The sequence below is a fragment of the Pelodiscus sinensis genome, chromosome 1 (genome assembly GCF_049634645.1).
Source record: "Pelodiscus sinensis isolate JC-2024 chromosome 1, ASM4963464v1, whole genome shotgun sequence".
NCBI lineage: Eukaryota > Metazoa > Chordata > Testudines > Trionychidae > Pelodiscus > Pelodiscus sinensis.
In genome coordinates, this window is record NC_134711.1 from 46387510 (window position 1) to 46409660 (window position 22151).

The 22151-nt window shown below is 39.2% G+C and overlaps 1 protein-coding gene across 9 annotated transcripts in view; it reads left to right on the plus strand.

Moving 5' to 3' along the window:
* Positions 1-22151, plus strand: part of TFEC (transcription factor EC) — a 189657-nt gene that overhangs the window by 163564 nt on the left and 3942 nt on the right. For 8 of the 9 annotated variants that reach the window (XM_075929346.1, XM_075929364.1, XM_075929356.1 and 5 more), the window contains 2 exons: positions 10825-10972; positions 11868-16872. In XM_075929346.1, coding sequence (XP_075785461.1) covers positions 10825-10972; positions 11868-12248 — 529 coding nt within the window. In that variant the 3' untranslated portion in view covers positions 12249-16872. Of the gene's footprint in view, positions 1-10824; positions 10973-11867; positions 16873-22151 lie in introns of those variants that run through there. The other variant, XM_075929387.1, reaches the window with a different exon arrangement.

Sequence of the window (22151 nt, forward strand, 5' to 3'; positions counted from 1 at the left end):
AGAATTTTAGTTATAAGCTGGGGACACATCAGTTGGAAGTAACGGAGGAGGAGAAGGACCTCGGAGTCCTGGTTGATTATAGAATGACTATGAGCTGTCATTGTGACATGGCCGTGAAAAAGGCTAATACGATCTTGGGATGTATTAGGCGAGGTATTTCCAGTAGGGATAAGGAGGTGTTAGTGCCATTATACAAGGCATTGGTGAGACCCCATTTGGAATACTGTGTGCAGTTCTGGTCTTCCATGTTTAAGAAGGATGAATTCAAACTGGAACAGGTACAAAGAAGGGCCACTAGGATGATCCGAGGAATGGTAAACCTGTCTTATGAAAGGAGACTCAAGGAGCTTGGCTTGTTTACTTTAACCAAAGGAAGGCTGAAGGGGGACATGATTGAACTTTTAAAATATATTAGAGGGATAAATACCAGGGAGGGAGAGGAATTATTTAAGTTTAATACCAATGTGGACACAAGAACAAATGGATATAAGCTGGCTAGTAGGAAGTTTAGACTTGAGATCAGACGAAGGTTTCTAACCATTAGAGGAGTGAAGTTCTGGAACGGCCTTCCAAGGGAAGTAGTGGGGGCAAAAGATCTATCTGGTTTCAAGATTAAACTAGATGGGTTTATGAAGGGGATGGTTTGATGAGATAACATGATCTTAGTAACTAATTGACCATTCATTATCAGTGGGAAATAGGTCAATGGAGGGATGATAGGAGTTACTATAGAGAACTTTCTGGGTGTCTGGCTGATGAGTCTTGCCCACATGCTCAGGGTTTAGCTGATTGCCATATTTGGGGTCGGGAAGGAATTTTCCTCCAGGGTAGATTGTCAGAGGCCCTGGAGGTTTTTCGCCTTCCTCTGTAGCATGGGGTACAGATCACAGCTAGAGGATTCTCTGCATCTTGGGGTCTTCAAAGTATTTGAAGGCTTCAATATCTGCGATATAGGTGAGAGGATTATTCTAGGAGGGGTGGCTGAGATTTTGTGGCCTGCACTGTGCAGGGGGTCAGACTAGATGATCATAATGGTCCCTTCTGACCTTAAAGTCTATGAGTCTATAATTTTATGCTAATGTACAAACAAATGTACAGCAACTCAAATGTTATACTGCAAAACCCTAATGCATTCTCTTAAGCCTGGACTATCCTACATGGAAAGGTTGAAGTAAGACATGCAACTCCGGCTAAGTGAATTATGTAGCCGGAGTTGACATATCTTAAATCCCCATCCACACAGCGGGAAGGTTCCCTTACTCCTTGTGAGGAGTAGGAGTACCAGCGCCGATGTAGGCACCCTTTGAGTTCGATGTAGTGGGTCTATATTACTCCTGCTAAATCAAACCCCGGAAAGATCGACCATGGCAACATTGACCTTAGACATACCCTTAAGGTTTATATTTTCATCATCTCTTTTAAATTAATTATAGGAAAATAGCTTGTGTTGTTAACAGTTTTATTTAATAAATAGTATCTAAAGTTTAGCTTTGGGGAAGTCTTTGCAATAACCATAGCCAGTTAAAAGACACTACTTTAACTGTCTTAACATTGAAAAGAGGGAAGCACTGACCATCAATCTGCTGGCTTTATCTGGTATTAGCAAACTTTCAAAACTCTGCAGCAAACAAAATGGAGGAAAATGACACACCATGGTAAAGTCTATTGTAGGATTAGCAATATCAATTCAGTAAGTTATTTAATGCTTAGACTTTTAGCCTTGGATTTCTCATGTCACTCAGTGAAGCCTAAAAGACTGCACCAGTGTGATTGTGACTTGGATATAATTGGTTATACAAATATTGTGGGATTCATTTGTTCGCCAGTGGCAGCTTTGTAATGCTCAGAATATAATTATCTGTTGACACTTCAGCCTTTTTTCCTCAGGGCTAAGAAGTTTTTATTAAATTATGGATTTTTATAACAATTTAAAGCTGTGTGAGACTTACAGAAGCATAAGCTTGGCATGACAAGCCACTATGAGTGAAATCGCCAGTGAGAAAGTTAACACAGTTATAGTCCTTTGTAGGGAATGACATTTTCACAAGCTCAGCTCATTCTCTGGCATCAACCCAAAATGAGTAAAATGAGCAAGTTATTTTTGATGCTACTAATACATTGATGAATGTGCCAATTCAGTTGATTCAGTAAAGTCCCTTAATAAAATTTTGTTCACATTGGATGTCCTGTACAACACATTGGTAATGTTGTTTTAATTGTAGTGTTATATCTTACAGTACTTTAGACCATTTTCGGTAAAGAAATGTGAGGAAATATAACTCTGAGAAACAGTGGATGGCACTGTTGGTTTGCAGTTATGAAGCGCTAATGGATGCAAGTCTGAAACTGATTAGAAATAGGTGTGAGCTGCAAACTTCAGATATGAATCAACATTTGTCAAAAGTATTTAGGGGTGTTTGGGTTGAATATTTTGGTTTGGATTCAAGCCTTGTTTTGATATTTCATACATTATACTGATCTCATGTTAGAACACACAAAATTGGGCCTTAAATCTGTTGTGGTACAGGATGGATTTAAATTATGTCACTCAGTGAATCCTAAAGAGTATGCTGAGGCAAAAATAATGAAGATGTCACATGGTTGATTTTTTCCATATTTGATTAGTTAGATGACATCACAGTTACAAAAAAGTGACCAGTGAATTTGACTGCCTCCATTTTTGAGTGCTCAGGTGGAGGTACTTTGAAGGTGCCTGATTTCAGTACATTCTGAAAATCAGATCCCTTTGAAGTAGTTCAAGTTAAGCATCTCAAAACTGAGACACTCAAGATCACTTTTGAAAATGTAGCATGTTTAATCTTGAAAAAAGATGTGGGGGGGGGGGGGGGAGGAAGAGGGGGATAGGCATTATAACAGTCTTCAACCATGTTAATGTCTGTTACTAGGAGGACTATGATCAATTGTTCTTCATGTCCACTCAATGTAAGACAAAAAGTAATGGGCTTAATCTGCAGCAAGAGAGATTTAGATTAGCTATTAGGAAAATCTTTCCAACTATGAGGACAGTCAAGCACTAGAATAGGTGACAGGCCATGGAATCCTCATTACAGAAGGTTAAGAACAGGTTAGATATTCACCTTCAGTAAAGGTCTAAGTTTACCTGGATCTGAGTCAGAGTAGTGGGGTAGACTAGATGACCTCTGAAGATCTCTTCCAGACCTATGATTCTATGGTCTACTTTTACAAAGTAGATTTTGCTTCTTAGAGGTGTTTCTATCTCGCTTCGTTAGTATGTACTGAAATTATTTGGATCCAGTTGAGCTCACTCCTGATAACATTGAAATCTCTTTTTCTTCTTTTTAGTTTAATTTTAGAATTTTCTGTAGGGATATTGTTTCATTAAGTTGCATTTTTCTCCTCTTTTTAGTTTAATTTTAAGTGCTTAGATAGCCAGGTGATAGGTACTTTCAAAATGTAAAACTATTAACAGGCAAGAAAAACATTTTAAAATAAAACTGGAAAAAAAACCCAACCAAACACTGAGTTTTGCTGAAAATTCAAAGCCATCATTTAAATATTTTTATTTTGTTCCATTTTCCTTTTAATTTGTCTCAACACTTCCATATTCCAATTCCAATTAGTTAAACCAGGCTCCAGCTGGAACCTGGATGTGCCAAAATAATAACTGCAGGGGTGCTATTTATGGAGGGTTGGGGCAGTAGCCCCCTCCTGAGTTTGAACCCCTGGATTTCATGGTTGAGGTCTGCTTAAAGCTGCATGCCCTGACTCCAGAGGCAGTTCTTAAATGCAACAGTTTGGGCAGCTTGCAGCTTTGCATTTGGAGCAGAGAGTAGGTTATAAAAAGAGGGAGGGGGCAGGGCGATTAAGAATAACAAAAGGCTGGTTAATTGAAGAATCATCATGAAAACATTGCTGGGTATGCCACTTAAAATACAGGGGACAAAGCATAGGGATGACTGTTTTGCTGCACGGATCTGGAACGAAGCTGAGCAGCTGAGCGTCTTGAAAATGTGTGTATTTAGCAGCATGTTGTGAGACATGGGTGATAATGAAAGATTTGAAGAGAAGGATATTGGCATTCTAGAGAAGTTGTTATAGAAATATCCTGGGAATAGGATGGATGCAGAAGGTCACCAACGAGGAATTATATAGGACGATACAGCTGAAAGAGAACCTACTGCAGAAGGTTATACAATGAAAGTTACAACTATTCGGGCATATCTGAAGAATGAATGGCAAGCGAATAGTTAAGACCTTGGTATTCAGCATAATGGATGATCTGAATAGGAGAGGCAGACCCCTCAGAGAATGGGGAGATGATAAAGTAGATTGGTGCAGAGCTACTCTACAGAAACTAAGCCACTCTGCACTAGATAGGGAATGATGGAAGGAAATAGTCAGAGAGGCATCAGACATTAATGGGCATTGAGCCCATGGTTGTTGATCATGATGATGATGTTAAACTTCTCATGTTCTTGAAAAGAGAGTAAACAGTGACTAATCCAAAGCTGACTGCAAAGAGTTACAAAGGGATCTCATAAAACTGGGTGACTGGGCAGCACAAAGGCAGATGGAATTCAGTGTTCATAAGTACAAAATAATGCACATGGGAAAATATAATCCTAACTAGAGATACAAAAATGATGGGGTCTAAAATAGCTGTTACCACTCAAGAAAGAGCTCTTGGAATCCTTGTGGATAGTTTCCTGAAAACATCGTCTCACTGTGCAGTGGCAGTCTAAAAACTAAAAAGCTAACAGAATATTTGGAATCATTAGGAAAGGAATAGATAAAATAAAATACCATATTGCCTTTCTATAAAATCATTGTACATCCACATCTTGAATATTGTATGCAGATCTGGTCACTCCATCTGAAAAAAGATATATTGGGTTTGGAAAAGGTACAGAAATGATTGGGGTAAGAAACAGCCTCCATATGAGACAAGGTTAACAAGACTGGGATTTTTGAGCTTGGAAAAGAAATGACTAAAGAATGGGAGGGATATGCTAGAGGTTTAGAAAAATAGAATAAGAAAATGTTATTTATTCCTTCACTAACGTAACACAAGAAACTGACCCAATTAAATGTATAGGCAGCAGATTTAAGACAAACAAAATACATTATTTTTCACAGTCAACTTGTGGAACTCTGGTAGGAGACGGTAGAAAGGCCCAAACTATAACAGGGTTCCAATAAGAACAAAATAAGTTCAAGGAGGATAGGTCCATCAATGGCTACTAGCCAGAATGGGCAGGGATGGTGTCCCTAGCTTCTGTTTGCCAGAAGCTGGGAATGGGCAACGGGATAGATCATGATTGCCTGTTCTGTTTATTCCTTCTGAAGCACCTGGCATTGGCCACTGTTGGAAGACAGGATACAGGGCTAGAAGGACCTTTGATCTACCCAATATGGCCATTCTGATGTTCTTATATAGAGCTGAAATATATGTGCCCCCTTTGCTGTAACCCACTAGACCCCACTCCCCTTCCAAAGCTGAGAAAGCAAGCCCAGGATCCTGACAGGGTCTCTGTCTTCCCAGAGTTAGTATCCAAGTAAGATTATACATTACATTTTTAAGGCTAACTAGTGTCCCTTAAGATGTCAGAATATGTTAGTGTTATAGATGAGAGGGTCTAGTATTCAGGGATCGACAGATCCATGTATCTACTCGCCCGTGGCGAGTAGATTTCAGCCGGTCACCCCATTCACTGGCGGCGCGTGCATGCTCAGTGAGGGTCTGGCGCATGCGCAGTGTGGGGCTGATGAGTGGATTTCGCTGTGGTTTGTCGAGCCCTGCTAATATTTATTTAATCTTCTTACTTTTATATAGGAATTAGATACAGTGCTCCTGTCAGCTAACTGCTATGTTGTCTGCCAAAAAAAGCAGAGTTTTCCAGTGCTTTAGTAACTCCTGGATAGAGATAGTGTGTATAGAAGGGAGGGAAGGTGGGTTTAATTCTCCTCTCCCCATTTGGTGCTTGATTTGTGTTGAGTCTGCTCAGTAACACTGCTGAAGTGGCTGTCCTCAGTCTGCCTCCCATCTTCTCACTCTCTCCTCCCCCCCCCCCACATCACAGCATGAACAGATTGGCCCCCCCTACCAAAATCTGAAATGGTGCCCCTGAATAACTGTCTTTCTCATGGTATCTCCAGTGAAACTGAAGAAGAAATGGGGGGAAAATGTCTGACCTCAGAGCTATGAGCCACAGCAATGGTGGGCAGTGAAACCCTTCCCCTCCAGCAGCAGGGCTCAGGCTGTTATCCCCCCTCAGCCCTATTTTGTCTCCATTATTTTAATGAAAGTCAGGAATAGATCATGGAATTCTATGAATTTTTGTTTGTTGCCTATAACCTGTGACTAGCTTTTACTAAAAAGAACTGAAATTTTTTTAAATTTTACACATAATATAATAGTCTGGGGTCATATTATTGTTATAGTAGCACAGAGATGCCATGGGAAGTACTGAAGTTTCATTGTGATGGACTAAAACATAGGATGACACAGTGAAGGCCAGATTAAGGGGCAGGTGACCCAGCCGATTATCTGGAGGTGCTATTTTTTGTAGTTAGCGACAAAGGGGTGAATTAGAAAGTTTAAAGTAAATATGTCTGATATTTCATATATACATTCATTTTTCGCTAACCTCCTAGAACACTCTGGATCTTAATAGAATCTTGTGGGGTTTCTGAGAATTACATTTTCCTTGAACCTCCTAGAATGTACATATGGGGCTGTGTGTTGCCGGTCCATCAGTGAGATATAAGAATCAACTGAGGTGAAATCCAAGTTGCAATATGGAAAACCTTGTTTCATTGTGTAATTGTGAAAGTGTCCTTGTGTTTTAAGACTTGAAGAGTGAAGCAGAGAATAATAAAAAACATTTAATAAGATGCCAGAGTTAACTATTGAATCCCTACCAATGCATCTATATAAAATAAACACTATTATGTCCTTCATCAGACTTGACACATAACTGGATGAAAGTTGAGTCTAGACTCAAGCTGATTAAAATGTATAAACACATCACATATCTGTGATGATTGGCATTGCTTGCTATTTTGTTGCTTAAAAATGTGGAAGGGAAACCTCTGAGATGCATAGTCAGCACAGAAGTTCGTTCATCACCTTTCTTTTTCTGCTGACATAAATAAGTATGGATGGAACAAAGGGCTATGTGTGGCACTACAGTACACCCACTGATCTTCATCCAGTCCTTTCCCATTGCATGTCTTTCCCCTCCATGCATCAGTCCTAGATTATGAGGGAACTACTGTATGCTGTAATAATCAGAGTTTGTAAGATATCCCACCAGTGCTATAAATGTATATACCAATTAGGAAGAATTTCGTACTATCAGGTATTGAACAATATCTTGGATATCACACTTAAAAAATGTGGCTGATATTGCAAGGATTCAAAATTCATTACTAAAGTGATACCAGAGGGGATGCAAGCTTTTCATCAGAGTTCACACTTGTGGGCAAGCCTCTCAAATTTGTAAACTTCACCGTTTGAACTGTCTAGCATTTGTGTCTTAATTCTTGTGAGCCATGTAGCAGTTGATATCTCCATTGTAAAGCTGAGTGTAGCAATTAGACTCTCAGTGAAGATCTAGTTTAAGAGATAAAAATAGCACCATTTTATCACTAGAAATACAAACTGTCCAGCCAGCACAATTAGGAAATGTAAATAATATTCAGAATATAATATTACGGTTACTAACATTATTCTGTAAAAAAAGAAAGATTTCTAGTTGTTGATTAGTGGGTTCTAATAATAGTCTGTAATGCATATTATTATATCAAGGAAGAATTTACATTGTAAAAAAACACCCCTTTTTGTCAAATTCTCCTGTTTTTGAATTAACAAATACTTGTGTGAAACAGTTGCAAACATATTTTATATTTTTCCATGGTGAGGATGATTCTATCTTAATAATTTCTAATTTGCTGAACACTGAAGTATCTTGCCACCTAATTTTGCAGGATTATATACTTTATTTTCAAGATGAGCCAGGTGGTTGTGAATGGTCACATAATTCTCATGGCATTGTTCTGGTTCCTTGATAGGCTAGGCTGACCTCATGTGGCTAGGAGGATTGGCAAAGCCCATTTTGGATGTGTTTCTCTGAAAAATATGCTATAAGTATTCTTATTTCATGATCACTTTGCAAAACTGCCATGAATGCATATCAAATTGGGCACAAAAATATAGTCACTCTTTCCTTGAAAATAGAGAAAATATTAATGATATTCTAGTCACCACAGGTTAGTGACTAAGTATAGTTTTCCAAGGCTGTCTCTGACAGAAGTATCATTCTGTGCTCTTTTTGGTGTTTATAATGCAAAAAAAATGGGGTTTTTATTTTTTTTTAATTTGTATTTCATTTTCACCATTTACAGAGCACATACAAGTATACTTCGATCCTGCAGTGTAGCTTATGTGGGTTATCTTAACCCACCTTCAGAGCCTGATTAACTACATTCAGTCAGTGTCACTGTTCATGTCAACTGCACCATTATTGCTCCTCTCAGGCTTGTGACTCCATGACTCGTGTGGCTCTTGGGAAGGGACACACATCTCACTCACTCCTGACTGGAGTATTTCTAGGTGGCACCGTTCCTTGCCTTCTCTGTGAATTCCCCAGCAAGTCAGACTGACTGAGCAAGCGTGCTTTACTTTTCTCCTCAATATAATCAGTATAATTGGCTACAGCATTACCACACAACTTTTCCTAATCAAGCCATTTATTCTTAAGATGAAAACATTGAGAGAGACTATATTTAAACAATTAAAAAAACCCAATTACATACATGCTAAATTTACCTGACCTCACTGCAATTGCAGCAAGGGAACAGACTTTCAAACCCTCACCACAGGGTTTTTCTGTGGTTACAAGTTCATAACCACCTGGGCTCCAAACAAGCACACTCATGAGTGTGTGAGCCACTCCTTAATAAAGATTAGGCCTCAAATTTTGTCCTCATCTAATAGGCAATTAGTGGATAAAGGTCCCCTGCTCAGGGTAATGTCTCAAAAGGCTGAGTCCTGGGATAACCAGAAAATTTATATATTAGCATGTGCTACGCTCTAGAGCAGTTGTGGGCAACCAGCAGCCTGAGAGCCACAAGCAGCTCATCAGGGTAATCCACTAGTGGGCCACAAGACATTTTGTTGACAATGACCATCAGGCATGCTCCCTTCTCCCTCACCTTGTAGCTCTTGGAGGACACAGTTCACTCTTTCTAGCCAATGGGAGCTGTGAGAAGCAATGGGCCTCAGGGGATGTGGTGGCTGCCACTTCCCAGAGGTCCCATTGTCCAGAAATGGCAAACCTGCAGACGGTTTTGTTGTGAACATCAACAAAATATCTCACAGCCTACCAGTGGGTTACTCTGATGATCTGCATGCAGCCCACAAGTTGCATGTTTTTCTCCACTGCCCTAGAGATTTCCTGGGAAACCCACTTAACTTTAAAAGTTCAGAATTGTCTAGCCCAGTGTTCCAAATAATCCTCGGAAGCTGATAATACTTCCCAGGGCTTACATTAGGCATGTTTCCCAACTAGAAATGTTACAGCCCTGCGCTGATGGACCAGCAAGGAGAGCAGCTGGGTTCAGGTGCTGCAGCTTTGCTCTACCACCAAGCTTGCATATCCACCTCCATAGTTGGCCACTGGACCCTCCCACTCACTGTACACAGGTGGGCAGCTGGCAAGCCAGGATCTGGCTAGCAGCAGCACTCATCAGCATTGGACGGAGAGGAGACGGAAAGTTCAGCACAATTTGCCCATTTTTTAAAAAAAAGTCAGGACCCCAGTAGGAGGGTTTAAATATGGCACCTTTAAAAACAGAACATCTGGTCACCCTGTCGTAATAAGTTATTACATGTACAGGGCCCTGGTGACTTCTTTCCTCTGCAGAGACTCTTACTGGCATTCTGGCTTTGATGTTGTTGACATGGATATTCTAAAACCTTGCAATCTGTATCTGTCATGTGGGCTGTGCTCGTATCTGTATTATAAGATTTAAAACTTTATCCCAAAATCTGCATTTTTGTTTCAAGGCCACACAGCCAACAAAACCTGTAAGTGCAATGTTAACTTTAAGCACATTGAGTTTAATGGGACCACTTGTGTGCTTACAATTAAGATTGTGCTTAAGATCTTTGTTGGATCAATGCCACAGCCAGTGTGACCCTGGGAGAAGTAGTATTTGGGATTTGTTTTCAGTTCTGCTGCTTAACCGTCTATATATTGTTTCCAGTGTGGTCAAATTGAGAAAGTTTTGTCATATTATACTCTGTGTGATTACTAAACTATAATTTGTCTGCTTCATCTCAATGAGGACCAGCATTCAGGAAGACCATTTTTTTCCCCAACAAGCATAAAAGCTACCTCATTAGAAAGTCAGGTAAAAGGAGAAGTATATTTGAAATGATCTTTAAAAATTTAGGCTTAAGTCCTTAGTAATGTATATTTCCTAGTTCATTAATGCAGAAATACTGCACAGAGATTTTAATCTTAGAGTTAATAATAAAAGCAATTTTCACTAAAAATATAAAAACTGTAATGGTAGAATCATGATATTGCATTTAGCTCTCCCACAAAAAGTCACTTTATTACTTTCTTTTGACACTTATTTTCATTCTGGGATTAATTTTACTATATAAGGGCTTCTTAACTATTCTATTAAAATTTCCATTCAGAAGCAATAATATCTAAGAGTGAATAATAGTCATGTAAATCATTATTTCATATTAATGTAAAAGATTTTGTAAGTTCTTATGAATTCTGCTGACATGCACAATTGTGAAAAGGTTATCTCTACATTCCGCAGTGATATGCGCTGGAACAAAGGAACTATTTTAAAAGCATCAGTGGAGTACATCAAGTGGCTACAAAAAGAACAACAGAGAGCCAGAGAATTAGAACACAGACAGAAGAAATTAGAACAGACTAACAGAAGACTTCTGCTTCGAATTCAGGTTTGTATAAGAATGTCACCATGAACTACAAAGATTTCTCCCTACTTATCCATCATCAAATTTAATTCATTTATATTATTTTTCTCCTAAATGCCATTTGTTAAAAGTGGGTTGGCCTTTTGCAGGAATGATACAATTTTACATCATTTTACAATTCCGTATTTACTGCTATATAGGTATCTTAGATTTCTAAAAAGCCCTTTGATAATTAGGCCATATGTAAGTTAACACATGTATAGAGAACTAATAAAATATTTGAAGAAATGTTGCCTTCTTATGTAGTATATCTACATTATAACTACCACAAAAAAAATCATTTGTTTCCCTAAAACAATATTGAACACTAAATCCTCCTCCGTATTTTCTTTTCCTCTTTGTAAAATTTCCACGGCATTGCATTGCCTTGGGGTACATTGTGCCATGTTATATTAAGTCACACATCATCTGCTCATGTGACACAAAGTATCAGAATCTGGATCTCCATAGTTTGAAATTCAAGATTTAAAGAAATATATAATCAGGTAAGCTACCTGCTCTCTTTCCAAATAGCAGCCCTGAATTTTTGTAGATAATTAATAAGTAGAAATGTCTGCGGCATTTTTCCATCACCTTTAAGTGGTTCAGTACTGTGGGTAATGGTGTTATGGGGCTGTCATAACTCTCATATTCCCATAGGGCTTCCACTTTAATAAAAGCTCAGAATTAAAAAGAAAACCAGCTCATGTTGTTTATTGCTATTTATCGTGGATTGTCCATACATTGCATTTTTAAACATATTGCCACATCTTTTGGATTAAGAATCACTGTGAATGTGCATCTCTTACATAGAGCAGTTCTAATGAAATCAAGTTTCCTTCCAAAACCATTATTTAAGTCTTTTTGTTTGAAACCATAGGAACTAGAAATACAAGCTCGTGCACATGGGCTACCACTCATGTCTTCACTCAGCGCGGTGGATGTAGCTGCCCAAGTCATCAAGCAACAGACATACCCAGCGGAAAATGCCACAGACTATTCTCAGCAACTGGTTCTGGTACATGGACCAAGTGCTGACCTTTGTGATGGATCAACAGCCTTTTCGGATCCTCTCTCGTATTTCACTGATTTGTCTTTTAGCGCTGCTTCAAAAGAAGAACAAAGGTTAGAGGAAATCTTACTGGATAATACAATATCACCATTTGGAAGAGATCCACTCTTGTCTTCAATCTCGCCTGCTGCATCAAAAGAAAGCAGCAGAAGAAGTAGCTTTAGCACAGATGATGGAGATGATTTCTAAAATTAGAAAGGGCATAATGAATTTTTATAACCCTTTGCTGGTGCTAGGAGATTGGGTTACGAATTTAAGTGTGATGCTTGTACTCTGTGAAAAGAAGGTGGAGAACTGTTGTGGACATAAGCTGCTGCAAGTGTAGGATGTAAGTGAGTGCATATTTCAAAGAAAGATGAAAAATGAACATGGATTCCTATCTCTTTGCCCAGAATTGACTTCATCTGTTCAGAGCTAGCATTTGCACAGACCCTTCCTTATTCACTGGAAGGCTTTAGCCATTTCCCTCTGCATTTTCACAGCAGTATTAAAATATTTCTCAGAAAAATGAACACCCACATTGCAAAAACATATCCAAATCTCTTTTGAACCTATCACACTGTTGAATCTACCACTCTCTTCTCTCAAATTTAATGATGAGTTTTAGTCAAGATATTTGTTATTTTTTTTTAAATGAAAGTGAGAAATTTCAGTAAACACAACAATTGCAACACAAGAATGAGGAAATGTTAGAATGTGATGTACCTGCAGTAGTGAGGTTGCAAACATCACAAACAGGAAACACAGTGCTCTTTTCAGTTTAAAGTCAGCATATATTCAGTGCTTCGTGAACTGCATCTACTTCAGAGTCCATAAAGTTGTATTTAGAATCCTTAAAATTTCTATTTTATTCCCATGTAGAAAAGTATCCAATGTTTTATATTTATTTTTGAACGCTTTGGATGTACAGAAGAAAAACAAAAGCTAACATAATGAGAGTGATTTAAAAGAATCAAGCAGAAACAGATGCAAGATTTAAGAAGCTTCAAGAGAGATTCTGTTTAGGCAACAGAATATACTAAGTGCAGGTATGTTCAAGACACAATGAACATACTCAAGACACAATGAACATAATCAGTACAAATAAACCCAGCCATTACTGCTAATATTGCTACCAGCTCTTTGCAGCAAACTCTTTTCTCTACTGTTTTTCCTGATAAAACTTTTTCCAAACATGAAGGCTACGTCTACACTGGCCCCAAATTCCGGAAAAGGGATGCAAAGCAGGTAAGTCAGCGTAGGGAAAGTAGGAATAAGAGATCCTCTGGAAAAGGGCTTTATTCCGGAGGATCGTGCCAGTCTAGACGCTTTTTTTCCGGCTTTTCCCCAAGCCGGAAAAAAAGCGGCGGACATGTTTATTTAAATCCACGGGGGATATTTAAATCCCCCGCGGATTTCCTTATGCTGACTTACCTGATTTGCATCCCTTTTCCGGAATTTGGGGCCAATGTAGACGTAGCCGAATTGTATGTGATTTCCTGTTGTAACATAATAAGGTTTTTTTTCTAAAGGATAATATCTAAATTGACACCTATGTCTTTGAGCCAGTTGGATATGGAAGGCAATGAATTCGGTTCCCATTATATGTATTTTGTCAGAGAGAATTATAATTTGTTTCTAGATTCACTATAAAAATGAAGTAGGCAGATCTTGGAATCAAAAGGGATATTCCTGATTCCTATTGATATGATTCATTGCTTTCTAACATGCTAGTCTTGGGTACTCACAAAATATGTGAATTGATAATGCCACAGATGTTTGGCAGTTGGAGGGCAGGTAGAAGACACAGTTTTTGTACACAGTGAGATTTTGGAGATGTATATTCTTGGAATAGATTGAGTGCAATCATTCTGAATCTAATATTAATACACTGCAAATTGAGCTGGCACTAGCTCTTCACAGCTTTCCTCAGCTGAGTCAGAAGAGGTTGGGTGTGAGAGAAGAGTGTCTTTGTGCAAGTCAAAAGATGTTTCAAAGTAGAAATGTGTTCAACTTTGCTCTATCAGAGCCTGTCTAAAAAAAGGTATCATATAGATGTGGCTAGTGGAGTAGCTAAGGGAGAGTCAATCAGGCTGTTAGTTGAGTGAATGTTTTAAATTTATTGTCATAGAATATGTCTTTACCCTCCTTTTCTTTTTTTTTTTTTTTTTAAAGTGCCATATATCAAATGAGATCTCCTGGATATCCATTCAAATTGCTAAATGGATAGGTCCCTTAGCTAAATGATTTACCGAGGCCATAGCCCATACCTGACTAATGTGCAACAGCATAGCCAGTTTGAGGACCTTAGTTTTCTTATCTGGTGTATTCTTGATCAAATTTTATCTTTTCATTCAATATCAATTGGACTGATTTCATTGCACTGCTAGGAGCTTAAGACATGTGTTTATAAACTGTATAATTGTATCTGAGGATCTCGGGAGTATTGCAGACATATAGTAAAACCAATCCAAATCCATCTAAAGGAAACATTTTGAGTTTTCTGGTCAATTCAAGAAGTTGTATTAGCTCATATATATCAAATTATTTAGACTCTAAACACTTTGGGGCCAGGACTATCTTCTTTTTAATGAGCCTATTACAATAGGGTTCTAATTCTTGACCGAGGCCTTAGTTGTTATTACAATGCAAATAACAACAACAACAGAGATGTTAAGTATTTGTTAAAGAGCATGGAGAGTGGAGATGGGAGCATGAAGGGATATTAACCAAAGGTAAATGAATACAGGAAAAAGAGCCATTTCTAATGGCTCAGTAAACAAGGGTCAGACTAGGAGAAGAGTCTGTTTGGCTAGAGTTCACAGTTTTGTCAGGGACTAGCTTGTAGTGAAAGTTAAATACAAAATAGGATATAGCCAAATATTCATGCACAGATATCTAATTTAGGATGTGTATTGCCCATTTCAGCTGCTAATGGGAGGGGATTGTTGACTAATGTCAAGTATTTTAATTTGTCGTTGTACTGTACCTTCTACTACATTAGTTTTAAATGCACCAATGTGAGTTTGCTCATAATGGAGAAAACGAAATTAAATATGAATATGTTACTTGATTTTCCCATTGAATTTTTAGCCCATACATTAAAACTATACTGACTTTAAGGAACATCCCGTATTTAACCATGTCTACAAGAGCTGCCCCCAAAAAAGTATTACAGTGCAGCCACGATTTTGTAAAAAGTTCATTGTTATTCATCTGACAATGCCCTCAATATGAAACACCAGATATATTTTCTGCATGAGAAATCTAATGGCGTGCTTCTATTTCCATATACTGAATAGCTGTCTCTGCAAATAAATATATTGACAACTGCACTCTCATCAGATGTAGTCATTGATAATGCCATGTCAATGCCATTAAATTATCTTTCCAGTAGAAATTCATAATTTCAGATCATCGTTAGAGTTTTCATGAATTACTACAACTTAATATTTTGTCACCCCTGAAATCATTTAATGGTATAGGGTGGAAAAGACTTCTCCTACCCATCATTTAGGGGATGAATCTTTGGAGGAAAAAGAATTAAGTTGGCTCCCTTGTGACAGAGTCTATAGTTTCCTGGTCTGATCTATTAATACAAACATTTTAAAGTTTACAAAAATGGCAATGGAGAAGCATCCTGCTGGGTTGAGGAAGTATTACAGAGGGCTGGCTGGCCAAAGGTACTTATGTGTTGGTCTCTCTATCCCTAATTTTCAAGAATTAACAATTCTCTTTCAGCTCAAATATAGTGAATTGGTTCTAAAGCTTAGTATTTTTTTAAACCAGGACACAATACTTTCTTCATTGCAAGCTTGTGCAGAGGAAAGAGATTTGATGTATACACGGACAACTCCTGAAGCAAAACTCAGGCAAAACTATTAATGTCAATGAGTAAATTATGTATTAGGATTGCAGGGGAATATGTCAAGATTATTTCTAATACAGCCTTGTTTGTTGAAATCTTATATACAAGAGGTGTGGAGTGTGTCTGTGACTCAGGCCCTGACAAAGGAAAACTTCTGCAGTTCTGGGATATCCCCTATCCATAGGTGCTGGAATTAGGGATACTCGGGGGGTGGCACCTTTGGGCTTGAGGTAGTTTCCATAATATAGAGGCTTAACAGGTTAGTTCAATGACTCTTTGTGCCCCGATTATATAAATTGTTCCAGCACCCCTGTCACTAGCTTCATTTTTTACAGATATGTAAAATGAGGAGTTTTTGCCTGTTTTTAGTAGCAGATATTAAAAGCTGGTCATCATATTCTTACAGTATACATGAACCAGTGAACTGATAATTATACAAAAGGAAAGGGAGTTGAAATATTACCATCTTGTTTAATTCATGAAACGAATATAGATACTATACTAAGAAATGAGACCTAAATTATTTCTCTGTCTAGAGTTGGGATTCTGTTTGAAAAGGTAAAATAAGTGCAAACATTTTAACAAACAGAACTGCAGTTGCTTTATAGGGTAAAGGACTAAATATAATTCAGTCATTTAATCTTAATAAGAACATTGTTATTATAATACCTTTTGACTTTAATAGGGCTGTATATATGAATGGAGGTTGTAAAATTATTGTAATTTAAAATTGTTAAGTCTGTTAGATCAGTAAAGACATTTACATTACTAGCATGAGACTAGAATATTTTTATAATTGCTATTTTTCATTGTTAACCATACAGTATCTTGTTTTCTAAGTAAATGTATGTGACAGAATATACTTTATTACATACAATACATGCAATTTTTATAAAAATGCACTTGATATGTCCTGGTATTTTATGTTTATTGTATTAATGCAATTAAAGAACTAAAATTAAAACATCTTTTTACATGTCCCTTGTGAAATCTCACTGTCCAGCCTCACTAAGAACATACTGTAAAACAATATAATAAGCCAAGAACATTTGAGAAGAAACCGATGAGATTTCACAACTACTAAACATTTAGTCCATTAGTACATCATGATCCAGAAGCCTTCCATTAATGAAAATAATTGATACATTCTTTAATATGGTCTTCTGCCATCTGCTTATTCCTGCTGCTAAGGCTTTGATTTATGGAAAGTGTTTTCAGAATGTTGCAAAATTGCTAGCAGGCATGATGATATCTGTTAAATCACTTAGATGCCTTACAAAAATCTCTTACTAGACTAGAAGTTCCCCAGACAACCTAGGATAAACAGAATATTGTGTTTTAAGATGTAAAACATTTTAAAAGCTGATCATCAGGCAACATTTTGAATTAAGATTTGGTTTGAACATTCTGAATTACCAATATCAAACGTGCAATCTCAAGAATATAGCTGGCATTTTATGTACATGAATAGTACAAATATTGTTAATTAGGAATATATTTCAGCCAGGTTTAGTAGCATTTTTGTTCCTTTCTTTGAAAATAAGGATTTTCTTTGTTTCATATAGTACTAGCTAAACATTGTATTTCAAATGAAGAGAAGTATTGTCATCTTTATTACTATTATTTCATAAGTGCCTTCATTAAGATTTCCCTAATTAATGTTAAAAATCACACAGGCTAATTATTACTTACATACAAAAGTTCTGTGATTACCCACAGGAAGGAAACTTTGCTTGTGCATACATTATACACAAATCTGATTATGAAAGGTTCTTTGTGCAGTGCTGAGAACTCTCAATTCCATTTGAAGAATGGAGAAGCTCAGCATCTTGCAGAATCAAGCTCCGAATGGTTAAATAAATAGCATCAGGAAATCCAATCAGAAGTTATTAAACAGATTAGTGAAGACACTGTGTGTTGGGCTGCTTGATTAAAAATGGTGATGTTAGAAAATGATAGCCAGTCAGGTCTGATGTAGCATCACTTGTATTGACAACCGATGGGAGATTAAAGGAAAACCCCGAAGTTTTGATACTAATCAGTTTCAGGGCCAAAAATCTAATTATAAGGGTGGGTACAGAAGTGAAACATGCTAAGGCTTATTGGTTAAATCACTGATACCCATCAAGTTAAATATATATCAGTTTCATTAATTGGCAACCACAAGACAAGTATACTATATTCCGGATGATGATGATTTTGATATAATTCACCACATTGTGGTTAAGTATATGATTCATGTAATAAGAAAAAGGTGCCTGCAGGCTATTGTTCCTAGCATGGATTAAAATTTACATATTGCTTCTCCTTATGTCAAAACATCTGGTGTCTGCAAATGCTAACATTTCGTTAAAAAGTTTCATGAGCTAGGAAAAGTGGATTGGAAACATTGGCTGTGAATCATTCAAGCATTATAATGGAATAAGAGGCTATGTTAAGAAAAGGCAGATTGCTGAAAACAATACTAGAGTCAACACAGCAGAGTGCTATGCTTGTCAATGTGATGGGTGATTCTGGTTGTATGAAAGGTGAAATTGCCTGAAATCTTATGAAATAATTAATCATTTTCAATTATCATGAAAATTTTCCCTTAAATTCAAAACTAAATGAAATACATATTTCTTTCATTTAAAAAAGTCACTGAAAATTACCACAAAAATTTGAACCAAATGAAAAATGTTAATTTCCTTTCCAACGTGTCCCTGAAATTGATTGCTGTGTTTCCTCTTGTCCTATTCTGGAGCAAAAAGTGTAATGAATCCGAGTGGAGGGTCTATGGAGGATACTGGCATTGTTTCAAGGAATCAGCTGGACAGGGAGACGCATGCCAATAAACTGCCTATTGAAGAGAATATGTAAGAGAAGATTTGTAGCTTTTAATGTCACCTTTTCTTCAGCTCCATGTTTTGGTATATACATATCATGCTTCCTCTGAATGCAACTATCTTTCCCATTTACTGCATAGGTTGAATTGCTATACAATGTTTAGCTACCTGTTGTTGAGCAGTCTTTTTGTTTACAACTATGCAGTCACTTGAATCTCTAAAGATGTTTGTTAGTGATAATATGGATCCAACTACCAAAGAAAGGTACCTGTGTGAGGTGCACTAGAGGAGATTTTTGGCAGATGATTTGGTTCAGCATGTCATCCATACCGGCTCGATTGCTTTAAAGTTTGGTACAACTCACTGATACAACTGACCATAAAAGTAAGCATCAGGGCTTGTGAATGACTGAGATTAGTCTTTTTTTTTACTGTTACTTACTGTTACTCTGGATGTAGAAAACATTAAGTAGATCTACACTGAAATTAAACACCCAGAGCTGGCTCATGTCAGTTGATTTGGGCATGCTTGGCGTGGGATGCTAGACTCTACAATTGCAGTATAGATCACTGGGCTTGGGCTGAACCCCTGGCTCTGAGACCCTATGGGGAAAATATCTCAAAACCCAGTTTTATAGCCCCACAGCTTAAGCCAATTGCCATGGGCCAACCACAGGTTTTAATTGCAGAATAGACATACCTGCAGTGGCTCCTCAAGGTAGGTCCACCCTTCGATGTAAGTCCAGAATTCAAGCTTGGGCTCCAGTCATATCCCCCTCCCTTCTACATACAATCTGGGCAGAGGGCACATGGTCAAGCATGCAAGCCCTATTGCTTTGCAGGGTAGAGGCTACTCCACTGGACTCATGCACGGGGAGTCTCTACAAGCTCATGGTGGACTGTCTCTACAAGTCTGGTAGACAGTCCAGCTTACCCAAACTGTACCAAGAACAAAGGGTTAGAGTAGCTGTGTTTTGCGAGGGCATTAGGAAGGTGATATGGGGCATTGGACTCGGGCATGTATAAATACAGTGTGGATGCTGAGCACCAAGTGGGAATCCAGGCATCAACAGTGCCTTGACTGGGGCTACAAATGAGTGCAGATGCTCTGGTCTTACATTTAAACATCCAGGGTCTGATAACTCAAGTTCTACTAACTCAGGTTGCATTGCAGCATAGGCATACCCTGACAGGTGACAGGGGTTGAAGACAGAATAATGAGCTTGATGGATCTTGTTCTGATCCAGTATGGCTGTTATGTGGGTAGAAGCTGCACCAAGGTAGGTTCTTACATTACTGCAGGGCCATGGTAAACTGAGGCAGCAGCAGATGCCCCCAAAGACTGTAGCAACACCATTTAAACATATTGACAAAAAAGCTGAGTGGGGTAATTAACACATGATAGTCGTTCCACTGTAAAAACCGAATGGGTACAAGACACTTTACTTTTACTGTGAGGTAAACTAAGCATAGACAACAGCTGGTAGGGGATCTAGTGCTGTGGAAACCAACCAGTCTATCGCGAGGCATTCCGGGCCCCTCATTTCCCCCCACCCCCAAAAAGCCCCACTAACTTCCTCCAGCGACAATGGAGGTAGTGGCAGATTCCCGCGGGGTGGACGGTAGTTCTGCAGCTGCGCGTCACTTCCGGGGGTTCCGGAAATGCTCTGGCTGCTTCCTTTCCCCAGGTCTGTGGCGTGACGGGAACTTACTGGGTGAGTCCCGAGAGGCATGCGCTGGGACTTCCTTTCTCTGTGGGAGGGGGGAGTTGGGCCCAGAGGGGGCACACGATGGGGGCTTCCCTGCTCCGCGGGAGGCTTATGCTGGCCTTGGAGGAGGTGCGCGACGGGGCTTCCCTCCTCCATGGGGGGGGGGGGGTGTCGATGCTGAGGGGGCATGTGACGGGGGCTTCCCTGCTCCATGGGAGGGGGCACTTGAGCCTGGAGGAGGCATGCGACAGGGCTTCTCTGCTCTGGGGGGGGGGGGAGGGTGGAATCCTGAGAGAAGGCGGGTGCAGGGGACTCTCTGTCCCCACTGGCACCCTGCCCCCTAACCCAGAACCCTGTCCCCTGCCCTCCCAGCACCCTGTTCCCTCTCCTCTGCCACCACTGGCACCCTGTCCCCTGCCCCAGGACCCACTAGCACGCTTCCCCAGTACCATGTCCCCTGTTCCCACCAGCACAGTCGGGGCCACATTAGCGAGACTTGGGGAGGGGGAAGCATTGGAGGAGGTTTTTTTGTTTGCATCTCACTTGTGTGGCCCCAACTGACTTTTCTGTGGGTCAGTGACCCCTGACTCAAAACAGGTTCCCCGCACTACTCATAAATAAAGACAATGCAAAACCTTTTTGTGTTTGACATAGTATTTTATTTAAAAATGAAACCTGGCCAACAAACCCCAATTGGAGCCAAGCTCCCATCTGGCCACAGCATCATAACACTCCTGCACTCCCCTTTCCCCCAGATCCTACATCTGAGCCTATCATACACTGGAACCTCCTGCCCTGAGCCCCTCACATATCCCGAACCAAATTCCTGAACCCTCACATCCACAAGCCTGTGGCTTGCTTAGTACCCCAACCCTACATCTGATCCCAACATTGTCTGTTCCCCTCCCCGAGCCAGTATTCCCTCCACCTCCTCCTGAATCCAGATTTCCTCCCAGAGCTTGCACCTCTTACCCCTTCCCACACCCAAATCCCTCATTTGCACCCCAGAGCCTACACATCCTGTCTCAATCCAGCGAGGGTACAACTAGACTGCAGGAGTTTTTCAGGATTCCAGAGATACCCCAGAAAAACTCTTCTGCATCCAGAGATGTTTGTTCTTCCACTTCTTTTAGTGGAAGAGCAAACATGCTCTTTTGGTAACCCCTATATTCCTCTTTCCATGAGGAATAAGGGAGCTTCCAAAAAGAAGGATTTTTTCTGACATTTGGTCCAATCTAGACAGGCCAAATGTTGGAAAAACCTCTTCCTACTGAGGAATTAAAAAAAAAGCAGCTGTATAAGGGTTGGGAATAGCAAGTGATGGAGAGTAGAAAGGGCGGGGCTTCAAGGAAGGGGCGGGGTGGTAGATCTTGGCTTGTTCTGTCATTTAAAAAGTAATGTTGGGTGTAAAAAGGTTGGAGACCACAGATCTAGTGCAAACCTCATCTGGCTTACTCACAGTAAACATTACAAATGTCTTGGCTATGCTTAGGATTTTACAGTGCAGTAACTATCTGAGTTTAACTCACTTTAAAAAAAAACAAAAAACAAAATATCTTGGTGTCAGTGAAAAAGCCAAAAACAATTGAGGGGAAAGGGTGTGGAGAAAAGTGCATTTTGTACCCCCAACTGCCAACTTTGGATCTGGAGTTGGTGCACCTTTAAAATGGGGCAGGGAGAAATACACTGAGCAGTGGCAACTGAACGTTCTC